Source organism: Echiichthys vipera, assembly GCF_963691815.1.
Source record: "Echiichthys vipera genome assembly, chromosome: 8".
NCBI classification, from domain to species: Eukaryota; Metazoa; Chordata; class Actinopteri; order Perciformes; family Trachinidae; genus Echiichthys; species Echiichthys vipera.
The window spans coordinates 28,020,667-28,040,587 of NC_139833.1; the positions used below are offsets into that span (position 1 = coordinate 28,020,667).

At 41.5% G+C, this 19,921-nt stretch overlaps 1 protein-coding gene across 1 annotated transcript; it reads left to right on the plus strand.

The window, feature by feature from the left end:
* The first annotated feature begins 1,253 nt into the window (after positions 1-1,253).
* eny2 (ENY2 transcription and export complex 2 subunit) lies at positions 1,254-11,193 on the plus strand. Its single transcript, XM_083917693.1, has 5 exons — positions 1,254-1,477; positions 1,621-1,698; positions 4,172-4,242; positions 7,936-8,010; positions 9,246-11,193. Exons 2-5 carry the CDS (start codon positions 1,631-1,633, stop codon positions 9,317-9,319), a joined length of 288 nt encoding a protein of 95 aa, XP_083773819.1. The 5' UTR covers positions 1,254-1,477; positions 1,621-1,630; the 3' UTR covers positions 9,320-11,193.
* Positions 11,194-19,921: the final 8,728 nt, after the last annotated feature.

Below are 19,921 nucleotides of genomic sequence, written 5' to 3' on the forward strand. Positions count from 1 at the left end.
AAAATCTTACTCAATGTGAAAATAACTGGTAACTTTCATCACTGTAATACATGCAATTGTATTTGTTTGATTTCCATATTTCTTGGAAGTGATGGAAAACAGTTGTGTTCGGCCTTGTTGATGTCCTGTGTTTGATCCAGGTTTTCTCCCCCTGACATCGAAAATCCATATCCCTAAACTTCATTCCAATCATTGGTTCTCCAATTTATCAATCAATCAATCCTCAATAATGTCCTTTACATATAATACTCAATATATACATTTTTGCTTTAACATAGGCAGTGTCACAACATTTAAGATTTTATGAAAAATGTTACATGTAGGGGCTTTAGAAATAAGTCAGTTGAAGGCCTACAATGAACATTTTGGGTCAATGAAGTCCAACTCAACTCAACTGACATAGCCTCATATCGTCAGACATGGATAACACATATGTACACACACTTACAAATGGCTAATGTCATTGAACATCATCATCTTCATGAATGGATGCACAATGGCATTAGAGCATTATTTTTTGGCATCCAACTTGAGCATGTTTTCCAGCTGATCTAAGAACCAGGCTTCCACACGTGTTGGGCATGTGATACACTGCATTTGGAAACAAAATAATAACACTTTAATCAACCTAGCTTCAAATAAACATTCTACTGAGTGTGGTTCAGTCAAAATACATTTATGACTATATGTAGGCCTACAATACTGTGCAGTAGCTTAGTTTTTTTTTTTTGTTTTTTTTAACGGAAGCAATTAGACAATCAGTCAGCAAATGTACAGTATTGTTTTAGTGTGTTCTCATAAACATCAACCTACTATGAAATACTGCGCTGGTACGTTTGTAAGTATGTAATCTGTATAATATTGCTGTTGTTAAATATGTTGTTTGTATAGCTGGAGTTTGCAACAAAAACAATTTCCCCTGGGATTATTAAGTATTTCATATTCTGATTCTGATTCTGGTGAAATATCCAGTTAGCTATTTATTTAATGAAAAAAAGTAGGCTACTTAACACATCTTCAGCAAAATGCAGAGAACAACATCAGGGAGTGATAGCTAATGTGTTTATGTGAAATAGGGATTCTGAAAAACTAAAATGATCCCTAAAGGGAAGTGAGGTTACGTTTGCTACAGAACTGATTAAATGCATTAACCAACAATGCCGCTGTGTGGTGTAACAGTGTATTGCATTTAATGAAGGTATGGAACCATTGTACAAATCAGTGTTCCTGGTCGGAATGTAATAGCTGTTGCTTCTCATTTTCTAAGCGATAATACAATTTTGAAGCTAAGTTGCTTTGAAGGGAACATTAAACGCACAGTTTAGCGGATATAGCGTCTGTCGGATTGGGAGATGTTTGTTGTTAATATACAGGCCGTTTTCAGCGCCAGCTAACGTTATTTCACCGCCACAGTGTTAGGCCACAGAGTCTGGAGAGGCTGTGGTGAGACCTACTGCGTTATTCTGCAGCGTGTTAGGTAAATGACCGTTTTTGGGAACAGAACTTTCCATTTTAGCCTATGAAGCCTGGTTAATTACGGACCTATAAGACGTAAGTTGCCAGCTTGACTTCCCATCGGAGGCATTCATATGTGCTGTCGTTTCCTCCCTGTAACGTCAGGTGGAAGACTATGAGTAAAGAATCCAGAATGAGGGCAACAGTAAACCAGAAGCTGACAGAGATGGGGGAACGAGAGAGGTGAGAGGAAAGACTACAAACAGCTTGGCTAATCATGTAGCTATAGTGTATATGTCATTTAAATGGTATATGTAACAACGTTAGCTAAATGGCTGTTAGGGCTATCAACGTTGTAGCACTATTGCCTAATTTTACAGCGGAGATCAAAAGCGAAGGTGGAGAGAACTAAGCGGTCTAAAGTGAGGCTTTATTTCACCAAAATTGACAAAAATAGTAATGCTAATAAGTCCAACAAAGGTTTTTCATGTAAAGGGACACGAGCAGCCTCTCAAAACATCTACAAGTGCAGAATATTGAGAAGGATAAATGCACCATTGTTGACAGCCTAGCTCACAACTCTTCTGTTTCCCCATCCACCTCAGGTATGTTCAGTTATTCTAGCGGTATATTATGCTAATCAAAGCCCTTTATAAAAACACAGAAGTAATAGACTTAGACTCAGACTTCTCTTTATTGATTCCTTTGGGATGACTCCCGCAAGGAAATTGAATTTCCAGCAGCTTACAAAAACAAAAGGAGGTATAAAAAAAAAAATACAGATAACCAATAAACTCTTATCTAAATAGATACAGAAATTATATATGTATAAAAAAAAGCAATAAACAGTAACAAATAAACTCTTAGTCAAATATATATGAGGTAGATGGATAAAAAAATACAGGTCAAATAAAATTGACGGAAAATTAAATCAGATAAGTTCAATGTAGAGGAAATGTATAAGATAAAATATGTATGACTGTATATGACAGAAATGAGGATTAGATTAGCAAGATTAAATCATTGCACTTAAGTGGTGGATAAAGTTATTGCACAAAGAAAAGAAGATAAGTGTCCTGGTGTGTATGAGTATAGATTATTTGGGCAGGAGCAGCCTTTCACTGAACAGGCACCTCTGGTTGCTGATGACGGTCTGCAGGGGGTGGCTGGTATTGTCCATGATGTCTAGCAGTTTGTCCAATGTCCTCCTCTCTGCCACATACTGTTAAAACATCCACAGCAGTTTGCTGCAGATGTTGAAGGAACGCAGTCTCCTCAGGAAGTACTACCTGCTTTGTGTCTTCATGTACAGGTGTGGCTGGTGTGTGTTCTCCAGTCCAGTTTATTGTCCAGCCACAGCCAGAGGTATTTGTATGAGTCCACAGCCTCCCCCTCAGCTCCCTCTAGCAGGACTGGTCGCGGTCTTGGTCTGGATCTCCCAAAATCAACGACCTGCTCCTTCGTCTTGGAGGTGTTGAGCTGTAGGAAAGTCCCCAGCAGACTCCGATACTCCTCCTCTGTCACCCCTGATACATCCCACGATGGCTGTGTCATCGGCGTACTTCTGTATGTGACACAGCTTCGAGTTGTAGCAAAAGTCCGAGGTGTACAGGGTGCTGACCACAGTGTCAGGCGTGGTGTCCTTCAGCCTGACATACTGTGGCCTGTCAGTGAGGTAGCCTCTGACCCAGTCCACCAGATAGGGGTCCACTCCCATCCTTTTCAGTTGTCCTGAAGTATAGGGGGCTGGATAGTATTAAAGGCACTGGAGAAGTCCAAGAAGAGAATCCTTGCTGTGCCGCTTCCCTTATCCAGATGGTAGGAGGCTCTGTGCAGTATGTAGAGGATGGCGTCCTCCACACCAACATCTGGCTGGTACGCAAACTGCAGGCGGTCCTGGGCGTATTGTACGTGGGGTCTGAGGAAGCTGAGAATAAGCAGCTCCAACGTATTCATCAGGTGTGAAGTGAGTGAAGTCATTCAGCTCGCTGGGCCTGTTCTTCTTGGGAACCGGAACGATGCAAGATGTCTTCCAGGGTAGGCACTCGCCCTAGCTGCAGGCTAAGGTTGAAGATCCGTTGTAGTGGTTCCCCCAGTTCTGCAGCGCAGGTCTTCAGTAGTCTCGGACACACATATCCCCTGAGTCTGCAGTGCTCTCTGCTGACTCATTATCTCACCATCAGAGGGAATGAGAGGTTCTCCCTGTGGTCAAGTGTATCTACAAACACTACCTCAAAACGTTGTTGTCCACTGCCATTTTCTAGTGTATAGAAGGGGTGCTGGAGAGTTTCTTGTGTCTCCAGCCTTTTTCTTTATCAAAAGTCTCCCGGGCAGCATTTGCCTTTAGTTTTGTGTTTTCGGGGTCTCCTGGACTATTTTGGTTTTGTGTCAGCAGCTTGGCAGCGGTGGTTGAGTTTATCATCTTAGTGCTTTATTTCCTTAAGGAAGCCTGTAGTGGCTCTATACAGTTTTGTGTTTTTTTCCCCTTTTTTTTCTCTATCGCTATTGCAATTTTGTGGTTATCCCTCTGGGATACAGAGAAGCAACATTTTTGCATAATTGAATAGTTTGTAGTAGTATTGTCACAACAGAGAAAATGGCCAAAATTACTTAATGTTGTAATCCAGATGATGAAGTTGCCAGCTGTTATTATTAAATGAATTACTGCTAAGCCAAAAATGTGCCTCCTATACATGTGTTTGTATGGTATTGACAGACTGAAGGAGTTACTGAGGGCTAAGCTCACTGAGTGTGGATGGAAGGACCAGATGAAAGCTCACTGCAAAGGTAAAAATGACAGAACTGTTGTTAAAACACAACATTGATTGATTGATTGCAAAAGAACTTGAAGATGTGTACTTACTCTCTTGTGAATCTTAAATGTCCGCTTTTAAAGACAGTTTTATTGCCGACATATGAGAGAGAGAGAGAGAGAGAGAGAGAGAGAGAGAGAGAGAGAGAGAGAGAGAGAGAGAGAGAGAGAGAGAGAGAGAGAGAGAGAGAGAGAGAGAGAGAGAGAGAGAGAGAGAGAGAGAGAGAGAGAGAGAGAGAGAGAGAGAGAGAGAGAGAGAGAGAGAGAGAGAGAGAGAGAGAGAGAGAGAGAGAGAGAGAGAGAGAGAGAGAGAGAGAGAGAGAGAGAGAGAGAGAGAGATGAAAAAACTAATTATAATTAATACTATACCACACAAAACACACTATTTTCAATTTTTCAGAGCACACATTTTGACATGTCAGTAGGAAAAACACAGGTGTTTCTAATAACATTACCAGTGACTCTGATCAGGTTCCCCAGTAAGCCTTGACAGTGAGCCAGCTTGTGCAACATCAGGAGCCTAAAACTGAAGCAACTAAATCAATTATGCCATTGTTTATTTTATTTTTTACACCAGTGTCTACGGAAAGGGCCTGTTGTGCCAGGTGTCCAAAACGTAAATGTACATTAAATCAATAACGTACCTGCATGTATTCCCACTTTGTTCTGCCCTAAAAAGCATGTATCTGCTCCAGAGCTATAAAACCAGGCCTGATTCTACATGAATCTGCGTAGTCTCTCTCCTGCCCCACCGAATAAGAAACGATGGCAGCAGTTTTAGACCAGGGCCTGGTTTAAAAATCTGAATTTCCACTGCTTTTTATCCACAAGAGGATTGCAGTCACACACATACCTCTGTCAGGGTATCTACGGGGTCTTCAAATGTAATTCCGGCGCGAAATCATCCCATGGTCTTTTTTGGCAATATATCAAATAAGCCATCGGGACAGTTTTTTTTTCGTGTATCATATCATCAGAAATCGAAATAGTTTGCGGACCCTGAGTTTATTTAAAGAGTCTCTTGAAAGAAGAAGACTTACTTTATTAATCCCGCAACGGGAAATTTCGATTTTTTTTCACACTATTATTCATGTTACACACACACACAGGCCTGAAATACACACACATGCACAAACAGGACCTATATACATGCAATTAATGGAGAGATGTCAGAGCGAGGGGGCTGCCAATGTACCAGCGCCCCGATCAGTTGGGGGTTCGGTGCCTTGCTCAACAGCACCTCTGCAGTGCCCAGGAGATGAACTGGCACCTCTCCAGCCACCAGTCCACGCTCCATTCATGGTCCACACAAGGACTCGAACTGGCGATCCTCCGGTTCCCAGCCGAGTCACCTATGGACTTACCTACTGGCCCCGGTACCAGCTCCTCTCGTAGTAAAGTCCATTCATGTTGATTACCAAATGCAATCCAAAAGAAAGGATTTATTTATTTATTTTCGGGACATGGGAAAAAAAGTGTCCAGTACGGTGCGGTTGATGTGGAGGATTTCCCATCCCTCAGCAGTCACACAGCGTGTTGTAGTATTTAATGATTCCAGGCCACGGCGAAAAATGTCCCTTTGTTGGCAGCATAAACATTCTTCTTCGGTGCCCGTGGGCTCACATTACCCACAGGCACACCAAAAGATGCCCACACGAGACTTCTACTGCTATCTCTACCTGTAGCCCCTTAAGGCAATAGACGTCCCCAGCCCATCGCGTGACATTTCAGTGCTGCAGGGAAAGTTGGTCGCTTGAAGTTGAAAAATTTTAACTTTTCAAGCGACATCGCGTGAAGCTGTGCCGCAACAGCCAATCAGCGTTGAGATTGTGTTGAGCGCCATCAAAGTTCTCCGTGAAACATCCAGGGGCTCACCAAAGCCACTATTGTTGCAGTCCTTGGGGGAAACCAGACTGTTCCTATGGATATAATATAATGGAAATAACTATGAACTGTGGATGGCAGCGATGTGCCTAGTCTGCTAGAAATTCAAAAGAAGAAGAAAGCTGTCAGTGCAGAGTGAAGCTGAGGAGGAGACTGGGCAGCACCTGTACGGCTTCGGGGGTTAAGTCACTGACGGCCTGATCTTACTACAACACAACGGCTCTTTAAGAGCCACACAATTCATCTGAGAGCTCATTTCTGTTCTTTTTAGAAGCATTCAGATCCCTGTTAGAACTAGCATCACTTCCACTTAGCACAACAGCAGAGTTGGCTGAGCCGGGGGTTAGCTTCCGTTAGCTAGCCGCCTTGGCTGATACCTACGATAGACGTGAATGAAGCAATGATTAAAAATGTGACAAAGCCTCCATCGCTTTTGGTGTGAATGCACGGTTAGCCACATCCGTCTGTAAGCGTCTTTCCGGAATATCTCCGTTAATAGTTGTTAATGACTTTCTTGATGGCGTATTTGATATATGTAATTGCCGAAATAGACCATGGGATGATTTGAACTACAATAATCTGAATTTTGTCTTACAAAGTCTTAAATACAATCTTGCCAGGTCTTAAATAAAAATTGATGAGCGTTACTTTTATAAAATTATATAGTTTAGTCGCTCTTAAGTCTCTCTTAAATTAAATTTTTGGAGAAAATTTTAGATTAACTTCATTAGACGGTGGTGCCAAAATGAAGGCGGCCGCAGCAGGACACACCAGCCTGTTTTTAAAGTTATACTCCGTAAGATTATTTAGTTAATTGTCCGTTCAGTTACTATCTATCAAAGAGTGAGTAAAAACAATGAGTGATTGATCATATGACCCACTAATTAAATCTACTTGCCTTTTTGCGAAATATTCCAATATCCATGTGTGTGGCGACTGTCCCAGGCTAAATGTAAATAAGCTTCCACGTTAGTGATGCTGCTGACAGTGGTTGGTCTGTCAGCTGAGACCGTCTCCAACCGCTATGCTGCGTTCACTTTTAATCGGAAAATAGGGAACTTGAAACTTCTGAGTCAGGCTTGTTGTGCATGCGTGACAATTTTTTGGTGTATGAACTATTAACGTAGATTTTCGGGGGAGACACTAACTGCCTCCCACGGCTAACACAGATTAGCTCGGGCGGTGAGTTGGATGCATTAAAACGCCCTTTTAACCACTAATAACGAATAACCACACGAATAACACCAAACCTCTGCAGTAGCATGAGAAGAGTCCTGACACATTAATGGAAGCACCAACAATGTAGTATGTGAACACAGTTTATTAAAAAAGTGTTTTAAAAGACTTGCCTACTGGTCCCGGTACCAGCTCCTCCATTCAAGTCGATTACCAAATGCAATCCAAAAGGAAGGAGCCCTTAGATGATTTATTCCAGCAAAACATGTAAACATTGTGGTTTACTTGATTAAGATGGCATCAGAGCCAGACCATAAGCTCTGCATTTAAAAAAAAAAAAATATATATATATATATATGGCCTGAGGGAATTTTGAGAAATTACAGAAATTAGGCCCAATCTAATTCGAGCAGAGAATCAAAGCTCTACACCTGAAGTAAGCAAAAACACATCGCCCACATTGAAATAAAATGTCTAGAGCTCTAAGAATGGACACAATTTAGGACATAAAGTATAGGTATTTGACCGTTTTCCTAACAATCGCATATTATTCTATACAAGCTGTTTGAGTAACTTTTGTGAAAACACCTTTCTGTCTTTTTTTTCAGACGTAATCAAAGAAAAAGGCTTGGAGCATGTCACTGTGGAGGACCTAGTGGTAGAGATCACTCCTAAAGGAAGAGGTATCTTAACTTGATTATTTGGAAGAACGGATGGTGTTTTTTTTTCTTTTGCAGCTTTTATGGATGTGCTTCTCTTATTGTACCTGCTATCCACATTATTTAAAAAATATCCACCTTAAGTGACTTGACAATCCCAAAAGACACCCTTGTACAATGCATCTTAGAAATATACTTTTATTGCATTTACAGCTGTAATGAGTTGTCAAATAATCGATTAGTTGTCACCTATTAAATTAATCACCAACTATTTTGACAAACAAATAGTTTTGGGTCATTTAAAAAAAAAAATGGCCAAATTCTCTGATTTCAGCTTTTCAAATGTGAATATTTTCTGGTTTATTTCCGCAATTACAGTTAACTGAATATCTTTTGAGTTGTGGACAAAACAGAACCTTTGAGAATTTCATCTTGGGCTTTGGAAAACAATGATCAAATTTTCTAGACCTAACAACTTATCAATTAATCAAGAAAATCATCAACATTAATTGATAATAAAAAGAATCAATAGTTGGAGCTCATAGCACTTTTAATGTACAGTTGAATTAAAACAGAACACTATTTTCACTGCATGGTACGGCTCTACTTGACACTACTCAACTCGCTTTCTTTCGATTTTCCATTAGCAGATGTTGTAAATGATACCCAGGACTATTTTTCATACCACTTTGGTTGAGGTTCGAAGCATACTGAGCCAATACTAAAAGGTGGAGTTAAAACACTGCGGACCACTGATTGGTCAGAAAGAATCGTGACTAGCGCGACACAGGACATCCTGCACAAACCTGCCATTGTTAGGTAGCAAAGTTACCGTCAATAGCGTCAACGAAACAAAACTACTCTGTACACTACGTCAAACCATTTGACGAATCACATATCTGCCAGTAGCTCCTCATCGGATGCTGATTGGCCGGATTACTTCTAGCCAAACCACAAACGCATTACTTGGAGCCTGACGAGATTATTTTTCATGTGACATGTGAACTTGATTCTCGCGTGATCTTGTTATCGCAAAAATGTGGCTGCTGTCCAAGGTAACTTAAAGACAGCAACCATTTTGCATCCATAGAGGACACAGAGAGGCCAGTTATTTCACCCACAGTAACCTTAGTAGGCGGAGGTGCAGACCTCAAGATATTATGTTTCCAGTAATGAATGTTGGTGTGAGTATAGACACAAGTTTTGCAGCACCACTTTATATGTATCATATTCATCATGGATATCTCTCTCTCTTGCAGCGTTGGTGCCAGACAGCGTCAAGAAAGAGCTTCTCCACAGAATAAGAGCCTTCTTAGCTCAGCATGCCACATAATTCAGATTTTTAACATTTCCATAGACCACCTGCCTATACTATCATGTTAGAGAATATTTTTAATGAATGAATCTTGTTTTTTCATTTTCACAAACATATGCCCCTTTCACACGCATGCACTGCAAACCTGAAATTCTCTAGACATTGACCAGTGAGGCTATACACTACAGGTCAATTATAGAATGAATTATAAATACTTGAATTATACTGAAATTATGTTTATTTTTATTGTTCAGAATTTGATCCACTGTTGCTATACCACAGATATAAACACTATAGAGATTCTCTAGAAAATCCTTAGCAACAAAGTAATGTCTAAGAAACGTACTACAGTTACTGAACTGTGAAAGAGACTGAAGAAGAATGAACCAAGATCAAAGCAGAGCAGTGAGAGAAACTAGTGATGTCCTGTGGGCGCAGATGTGCTGAAGTCATTCAAAGCTGTGGCCTCTACACTTCCGATTCATTTTTAAATCCTATAGCCTGAAGAAAACATTGTTGAAATCTTCTCTTTTGACACAGTGGTTATTGTTCTCTAAAATTGCTCACTGTTTTTTTCACATAATAAAGGTTTTTGCTGAAGTGCGTTGGTTACTTAAAAAAACATGCTAGTACAGCAGTGGTCTAAACAATAAAATAAACAGTATTTCATAATAAATCAAGCATTGATACTTTGTTTTCTAATTTTGATCTCCAGTGTCTGTATGAACGCAATTATCCGATTCAATCAAACCGGACCTAAAAGTTGTAGCCCGTAAGAATTGACATATGTTGTTTCTAGCGTCCGCCTTGGCGGTAAGCTGTAACTGCAGGAACTGCCTCTGGAACTTCATCTCTGAGTTCCTTTTGAAACTGAACACTATCAACTCTATGACATCAGTAGATTGGCAGCTCTTATCTCTGCGTTGCCGTGTGATGCCTTCACTCACTCCATATGTCTGTTGGTCTGCCATTGTGAGTCAGCAGTAATGTTATCGCACCGGTCGGACACATCAGAGCGAGCCTGACTCAGAATAAAGACTTGAACGTTCCGTTTTATTGCACTTTTACATATTAGAAATTGGAAGTTCTCGATTTCCAAGTACAATGGTACGCAGCATACTCAGCAGGGACGAGCTCCACCTGGGCAGACCAACCGCTGCTGACTGACTTGCATTTAGTGAGGGAATATCACCACAGACACTCAGATCGTATTTCTCGGTAAAGAGTCAAGTACAAGCGCTGGCATTAGTGGGTCATATGATCAATCATTATTGGTGTAACTCACTCTTTGATAGACAGTAACTTAACAGACATTAACGGGATGAAAATCTTACACACTACAACTTTAAACGTTTACCCTGCCAGCTCCGTAGTGCAAAGAGCAGGTAGGAAAAAGAAGGGTGATTACTACACAGAAACGGCAACGAAAATGTCTAGGTGGAGAGAGAAGATTCGGTAACAAAGGTCAACAGACAAATTCAAGGACTGGCAAGGGACTCATTTGTTTGTGACCAAATTATGAACGGGCTCTGACGGTGCTCTTTAACCCGCATCATGTTCTCCCTGCAAGCTGTACCCAGGTGACCCCTCGCCTAAATCGAAAGGAATAATTCCAGTAAGTGAGAGCGCGTCTAACATGGAGAATCTCCTGCTGTGTGCTGCATGTGTGAAAAAAAACTCCAGACTATCTCTGGGCACGATTAACCTGGCATTATCCAGGGTTCATATGTGAAAACCCTACTGACTTACACTTGGCTATGTGGTTGATTATTATGACATATTCGTTAATGCAGTTACCTTGCACATGTAGTTGTCCTTTGTATAAGAGATATGTTGTATAATAAAGTCTCTGATTTATTGAACAACCTTAATTTTAAATATAAAATGTATAATAAATCAATATATAAAAATATATTTGAATCAAAGTTTTTTACTTATTCTCATAATTGAAACATTTTGTTATCGAGCAGAAACCTTTTTATGTCCAAAAGTGACATTTCAGGAATGTGAGGTTTTGCTGACAGTTTCAGGATCCAATGGTGTCACAAGCTCTTTTTAATACTTTTCATTGGTTTAAAATTTAAAAATATGGAGATAGAAGATTTCTGCCAGACAGTGATGATTTGTAGCAGTCAGTTCTTGCTTGGGCATTTTGGTGATTTTTTTTTTTTTTTTACTTGAATACATAGTAGCTGATTGTTTTTTGCATCAATATGATGCAACCCATAAAATAAAGGCTTAAACATATGAAGATGTTTAAAGGGGACCTATTATACTCTGTCATGTCAGTTCAATTTGGAGGAGGAAGTGTCATGGTTTGGGGGATGTTTTCTGCAGCAGGAGTTGGACCTCTAGTACAGCTACATGGCAGGGTGAATGCAAATGTTTATGTGAACCTCCTTCAGTAACATGATATTTTTTCCCAATCAGCTGCAATTTTCATGCAAGACAATGTCCCCTGTCACACTGCAAAACAGGTGAAGCTAGGAATATTAAAACAATGAAATATTCAGCCCAGAGTCCAGATCTAAACCCCATAGAGAATCTCTGGAAAATCCTTGGCGACAAATTAATGTCTAATAAACCCACTACAGTTACCGAACTGTGGAAGACCCTGAGTCAGAATGTACCAAGATCAAACCCGATCAGTGTGAGAAACTGGTGATGTCCTTGGGGCACAGATGTGCTGAAGTCATTCAAAGCTGTGGCCTCTACACTTCCTGTTCATTTTTGAACCCAATAGAAGAAAACATTGTTATACTGTTCTCTAATTTTGACACTGTTTTTTGTTGAAGCGCCTTGGTTATTAAAAAAAACATGCTAGTACAGCAGTGGTGTAGCCACAGTGGATATTCTATCAAATTCTGAACAATGAAAAATAATATTTCAGAATAAAGCAAGTATTTATAATTTGTTCTTTAATTTTGATCTCCAGTGTATTTATGACAGAAAATAAGGAAAAGCATAATAGGTCCACTTTAAGTGTCGATAATGATCAACCTACCCTGCCTCACGTCCAATGTCAGCTGGGATTGGCTCCAGACACCCCCCCCCCCCCCCCCCGCCCCCCCCGCGACCCCTACAGGGATAAGTAAGAATAATTAATTATAGTAAAAGTGTAAATGACTTCCCCTGTCCCCCCACTATAGACAGTATTGCAATTTAGTATGAAATCTTCCAGGCATGTTATAAAAATGTCAAATTCCTTTTCTATTGCACAGTACATCTAAATAAGGAGCCAGTTGTCTGTGTAGTGTGTTTTCCCAGGTATCAACATAGCATGTAGCTTTACACCTGGTCTGTCAAAGATGGAATCAAAAACAAAAATGTGACAGGAAAAAGAACAGTTATTTACCATATTCACCATGAGTCATGCCCAGCTGGTGCTGTGAATTAACATTGTGCTTTGATTAAATATATGTAATTCTAAAGATCCTGTAATGACAAGCCTGCTGCTGCTTTTACATCCCAGAATAACATAGCCTGCTGCTGCACTCACATCCAAGAACAACACAATGTTCCCAACAGAGGAGCTGAGGGGGTGGCAAGAAAGAGATCATGAAACGATAAACAGGAGTGACCCTGTTCATAGAGAGAGGTGGATGCACCGGGGGACAAATTGCCTTCTCTGAAATTGATTGTCAGATTGTTTCAAGGTCCTTAGTGCATAGTGTATGAAATGAACAAGTGCACTCTTAAGTGTTCCAGTGAGAGAGTCACTAGGCTGAGTGCAAAAAACACAAGATACTCACCCAATGATGAGGTAGAAAAAGGCAGGCCATGACCTCTCTGCAATGTCCTGATTGTCTTAATAAACTCTTGTATGTTTTCATTGTTTTTTGTTTTGATGTCATGCAACTTGATAACCTCTCCATCAAGTGAATAAAACAGGACTTGCAGGAGTGTTTGAGCCTTTGTTTCACTTTTTTCCATTCAAATGCTGGACCACATCATTTTGTTTTGTGGAAAGGTCTCTATAGTTACACACGCACAATTCCTAATTGGTTATGGATTACATTTGGAGAGGCCATGAACCCAAAACAACGCACTCCTCGGCCCGAGTAGCACATTAGTGGGTAGTGAGTGAGCCTGTGCTGGTCACCGACCCAAGGCAGAGAGAGTTGTTTTCTTAGCCGAAGGACCTGCTGTGACATCAGCCCAGGTGACAACATGCTGATATACAGTGCTGTTGTGGGGGCCAAATGTAACGCACTCCTCCAGCCCAGCACACACGCTCCTTTAATGGCCTACATCAATCCCAATGTTATCAGCAGATCTCCCTGGGCCCCTGCATATAAAGGGGGTTCAGTGCACTGAGCAGCACTGGATAGAATTACCAGTGATGCAATTTATTACACAGATTTTTATTTACTTTCTCACTCTCCGTTCTCAGCTTTTCTCCATCACTCGGAACCTACACATCTCTGCCAAGGAGCTGTACAGTAACCAGATGACTGCATATCATTAAAAAAAATTGAAAGTAGTGTTGTCCAAAAAAAAGTAAAACATGATTAAAACAAATCATATTCTCCTCTTCATTGGCTGAGGGTTGTACATGTTGGATGTGGCTGGCAGAGATTTAAATAAGACCTGTTCTGGTGATCACAGCAGAAGCTGACAGCAAGGAAGCATACGTATTGTGGCATCCTCTCAGGCAGCCTCTGAATGAACCACCATAAGTCAAGTAACAACAAAGGGCAAGAGCGCCCTTATTCCACCAAAGTCAATATCAAGCTGTGTCTGAGCAGCACTTAATGACATTTAAAAGGAAAAGACAAACATGTGATGTATATCTCCATGTGCTTTTTGTGTGCGTGTAGGTAAGTGTGCGCAGACACATTCACCACCCCTGGAATCGGATCATTTCAGCATGATAGCAGCTGTGTCAACAGGCAAAGGAGCCAAAAGTGCGGTCCTGTATTCTGAGTCCCATAGGTACTCTGCAGTCGTCTCTCTAGTGGAATTGGCAACATCCAAAGACCATAAACACCTCCCTTTCTGCACAAACAACTGAGGAAAATGCGGCGCTGGGTGGAAACAGATGGCAGGGACGTGTTCATATTATACACAAATGTTGGGAAATGATGATGTTATAGCACATTGCCTTATTTGGGATAACAGTGCACCTGCTGCAGAGGGTAATGGTTTGAGAAGTGTCCATAAAATACTGTATCTCAAGCCCTGGTCATGGAACATGGACTGATAAATCTCTCTATGTTTACAACAGTATATCTGACATTTCTAAATTATAGGACAGCGCTATGGGCTTTTCAGTCTCAAATAAATTTTCCTATCTTTTTTTAAAATGGAAAGGGCAAAGACATTGCATAAGCAGACAAAGGGTCAAAGAGGGTGTTTTGAAGCAAAAGAAGGGGCCATGTGCTCCTACAAATTCCCAAGACCCGGTGTGCAGTTGGCCCTCTTTACTGTCAACATGTGTGAATGCCATGCTCGATAAATTTCTCTTTGAATTCCCTCACTAGAATTTATGAGACGTGCAACATGGGGTTGCAACTCTTTTGAAGCCTACACATTTGCTGCGCTCGATGCCGTTTACATTCTCATTTTAAGGAGAAAAAAAAGCATAAATAGGGAGAAGTTGGCGTGTAGCATCCTGCAGTGTAAAGAGTTTTAAATGTATTTACACTCCGTCGTGTCTCCTGGGAACTGTTTTCTATACACTAATGAGGCTGAGGAGCAAGTTTCACTCTGTTATTCCTGGCATCGATGCACCAGTCAGAGGCATACCACTCACACTCACTTTTTTTCCCTCCCTTTCCCTCTCAGTAGCCCAGCGCAAATAATAAATAGGAGGAAATACATCATCCCCTTTTCAGTCCGAAAGCCAGGAGCGGGCCTGCCAAAGTTAACACAAAGCAATCTTAGGTAATGATCAGCAAATGTGTATAAAATTTCATAGAGCATGACTTCACATAATTCTTGTTTAGATCATGTTAGCTGGCTCAGTCTCAACAGTGCAGTAGAAACCATGCATTCATACACACACACACACACACACACACACACATACATATGAACACTTTCTCTCCTGAAGTTTCTTTGTATCGCACTTAAAAGCAGCACAAACTTACTGTTTTATAAGTGCTTGTAATTGATTTGATACAGTATAACATTGTGGCAAGTAGTAGCTACCAGACTTAAATTGTGGAATTTTAACAGATGCTTTATTATATTACATACTCTTATAAGTAAGAAATTGTCAGATTTTCCACTCATTTTACACATATTGGTGGCACAGATACGAAACATTTCATCATGGCGTAATTGATGAAATTTGCTCCATGTAAAAAAAAAAAAAAAGACTTCATTGAGCTGTTTTAGTGCTCTACCTACAGCACAGCCAGTGTGTCGATGGAGAGCCGGGGGGTCTCTATGCAACAACACAGACGAAAAAAAGCGAAACACAATCCCAACATTGTTTACCCTGTTTCTGATGTAAAGGCCACTTACTGTCGTGTCCAATGCCTAACCCTTAATTTGCTGCCCCAGCCTTTGAAGTGTGTGCATATTTCTGTTTCCTGACACTACCTTTCCTCTTGCTCTCTCTCTTTCTCTCTTTCCCCTGAGCCCCAGCAGTTGATATTGCAACTGGATAGGCCATGTTTCCATGTAGGGGCTCGTTTTAGGCCTGCTCTGATGATAGAAAACACAAGTGGGGAAGGGGAAAAGGAGTGCTGGGCGCACAGATCCACAGAGAGGCCCCAGCTCCGGCCCAGACAACGCTGCAGGGGATTAGAGCACACCCTGGCAGCAGAATGGTTTCACTTAAGAATTTCAGTAATCACTTTTAGGAGTGTAATATATAGCTGACCTTCGGCAGCGCCACACGACCCCCCGCTCCCCCAGCCATTTGATCAAAGGAAGCGGCAGTGGCTGTGCAAACAGGCGCTATCAGTGGACTCCAATGGATTTACTGCCTGCTTCTTCTCTCTTGTCTCCCCCGAGTCGTGTGCTGATACACACAGAAACCCAGTTTCATCTTACAGAACCTATTTTTTTCCCAGTACTAATTTACGGGCCAGATCATGACTTGAGGGAACTTAAAGGAGAAGGGAGGGACGGAGGCTCAGGGGGCCTCAGGGAAGGGGAGAGAGTTGAGCTGGGAGCAGCTCGGGGCCCTTATCCACTGCCTGCCGACTGGGCCAAGCAGAGCGGCTCTCATCATCATGGGAAAAGCCCAGTAGGTGCTCTCTTCTCAGCTGGAGCAGCCAAACACCATGGTTTGTTCTCCGCAACAATAACAACGACCAGAAAAGGACAGAGGGCTGGCCCAGTAGGGTTTATATAGTGCCCTAAATCACAGGAGGCTCTGACAAAGAACTAGGCAGAGAGGATGTGGGTATCATAGCAACTATTAATAACCCAATACATACTGGTGTGAACACAGCCAAGTTGTCTCTAGTCTCTCTAATGCTACACTTTAATATTTCCTCGTTTTGCATTACACTAGCTAATTTTGGACAAGCATAGCATAGACTTTTTATTATTTAATAGACTATTTTATTACTTTAAGTAACACAACATAACATTTCCACCAATTATGAACCAGCAATTTCTGTAAGCATTCCTCAACGAGAAGCAGACAGTAAACAACAAGTTGACCTTTATACTTTTATAGGGAAATATCTTTCAGCTGGTAGTTTGTAATTTATGACTCACATGTTCTGGTCTAATTTCATGCTCTTGTTAAAATGTTTTCTTGCAGTGCTCGTTGTTGATCATGCTAAAATTGTTATTTATTTTGTCTTTGTTTCATTTGAAATGAACACAAACAATATGATGTATTTGCTGTGTTTCTATTTCAGCATGAATGCCAGTAAAAGCTGCAGGAAGTTCCACTTGTAACCAGTTGAGGGCGTCACAAAACAGATGACAAGCAACAGCACGGCTGGGAATCTATAGTACGAGGTGATATACTAGGTCTTTCAAACTGCTGACTACTTATACCTCCTTTAGCAAATTCCCCATATAACATTGGAAGTATGCATTGGGAACATGCTTCTACTGTATGTTTTATGTCCTTTGAATAAGTGAGACACCAGATATTATTGTCTTCCACATTGGCTGTATACATATGATTTCTATTTTCTTGACAGTTTTTCAGGTGCATAAAAACATTCCTTTGATAGGGAATTTAATGCTAATGATAAGCCATATGTTCTTTAGCTGGCATGTCAGGGATTGTTTATGTGACTCAGCTGATGACAATGCTTGTCGTGTCATTAAATGACCGCAGGAAGTCCTGTGCTTTTATGAGCTTCTTAGACAAGCTTGGGGGGTGTGGGAAGAAAAATGTTTCCTGATTCGAGCACATAAGAGCAACTCACCACATGTTCTGTCTGTCCCAGACACAACGGGGAAGGACCCAAAAAACAACTATACTAGGGACCTCAAACACAGACTTTACCCTACCTTTCGTCGGGTCACTGCAGGTCAGCCTGGGCCCAAGGATGTCACAAAAGGCTATAAGTTATATGACAGCTCCTTCTTCAGCTCCTACAGTACAAATGTACACTCCTCTGAATCCTACGTGATAGTTATGTAACCCCTATATTTAAGTGATGAGGAGGAAGTGGAGTTGAGGAGGTAAAATATTCCTGCATTCCCCTCATCAGCTGATAAGGTGTTTGGAGAGCAAACAGGAGGAAAAGTACCTGCTATAAATGCTCCTTGGCCCTTGGACCTGTAGGTAATTTATGGTATAACACCGCTATGGGCAGATTGATAAGTCTTGACTGCTTGCCATGTCATTACTGTAATACAGCTGGTCAGTTTGATGCTAATTGGTGTTGAGTCAGTTACAGTAAGACATAATCACTTATTGCGTAACTGGAAAGAACCCCATCTTGAACAAAGTTAAGAGCCAGTTATAATAGTGTGTGGTATACAGTTGCTTTTGGGAAAACAGAGAACTCTGTTGTGATTATTGTTAATTTTGTGGAAGAGTCTGCAGCTCATTGGGCGGGCAAATAACATGTCATGCTTAAAGATGACTAACAACATGTCTATTTTAATTAGCATCAAGCTATTATAAACACTCTTTATCATCCAGCATCATCTCTTTCACAAATACAGTACATCCTGTTTTGACCCTCTGATCATACAGTAGATATGTGCAGGCAGGCAGGCAGGTTGGGGCTATGTGTGTGCATGGCAATGGGTGTGTGAATCAGCTGAGGCTCATGTGGCTGGCCTGGCCTTGCTCCCTGCGACCCAGCGGGGCTCAGCCACCAGCTGCCTAGCACCCACTGCACATTCTTGCTTTATTCCCAAACTCGCCTCCCTCAGCTACACCAGGCAGGACAAAATGTATACCAGCTGCAACATCATTAGGTAAATGGGATCCTTGCACAGTTTTTTTTAGGGCACAGTATTGAAAACTTATCCAAATCAGTTGTGTGAAAACTGTCTGTGCACACAGAAACACGAATGTGCACATGAATCCAGACACTGAAATAGGCTACACAAAGTAGGTTACATTTATTAAGCATGTGCAGTAGCTAAGCTGCTGTAGAGATGTAAAGCCCTCCCGCTTGTTTTTTTAGCCACAGAGCAAGGCCCTACTTTCTGATCAATACATCTACCAGACTGATCTCAACGACTACCAAATGGATTGCCATGGAATTCTGTGCAGACATTTTCCATACAAAAAAAATGATATATAGCCAAATATGTACATATATTAAATATTTTGGCATAATTTAGTCCCTTATAGTTTCTCATATAAGGGACATACACTGCTCAAAAAAAACCCAGGAACTACACTCTCTGGCCACATGAGGCCGGACATTGTCCTGCACCAGGAAGAACTGAGGGCTCATTGCACCAGCGTAAGGTCTGACAATCCCTCTGAGGATTTCATCCTGGTACCTAGCAGCAGTCACTGTACCGTTGGCTATGTCATGGAGGGGTGATGATGTACGCCGTCTCCAGACTATTTTGCGACTGTCACATGTACTCAGTGTGAACATGCTGTCATCTGTGCAGAGAACGGGGTGGCAATGGCAATCTGCCAATTCTGGTGTTCTCACACAAATGCCAATGGAGCTGTACAATGCTGGGCTGTGAGCACAAGTCCTACTAGAGGAGGTCTGGCTCTCATACCACCCTCATGGAGTCTGTTTCTGACCAAACTGTCATAATACACACCAGTAGTCTGCTGGAGTCATTTTGTAGGGCTCAGGCAGTGCTCCCCTGTTTCTCCTTACGCAAAGGAGCAGATACCGGTCCTGCTGCTGGGTTAATGCCCCCGGCCCTGTTCAGCTCTCCTCTGGTAATGGCCAGTCTCCTGGTATCTCCTCCATGCTCTTGAGACTGTGCTTGGAGAGAAAGCAAACCTTCTCGCGAAGAACTGCACGTATGAATGTAACATCCTGGAGGAGCCGGACTACCTGTGCAACCTGATTGGGTTGTAGGTACTGCCTACTGCTGACAGTAGTGACAAGGGCACTAGCAAAACAGAAAACTAGATAAGAATTAGTCAGGAAGACTAAGGACTGAACAATTGTCTGTGGCCATAACATTAAAACCATTCCCTTTTTGAGGGTTGTCTTGCTGTTGTCTCTCCATTGCACCTGTTGTCACTTTCATTTGCATCAG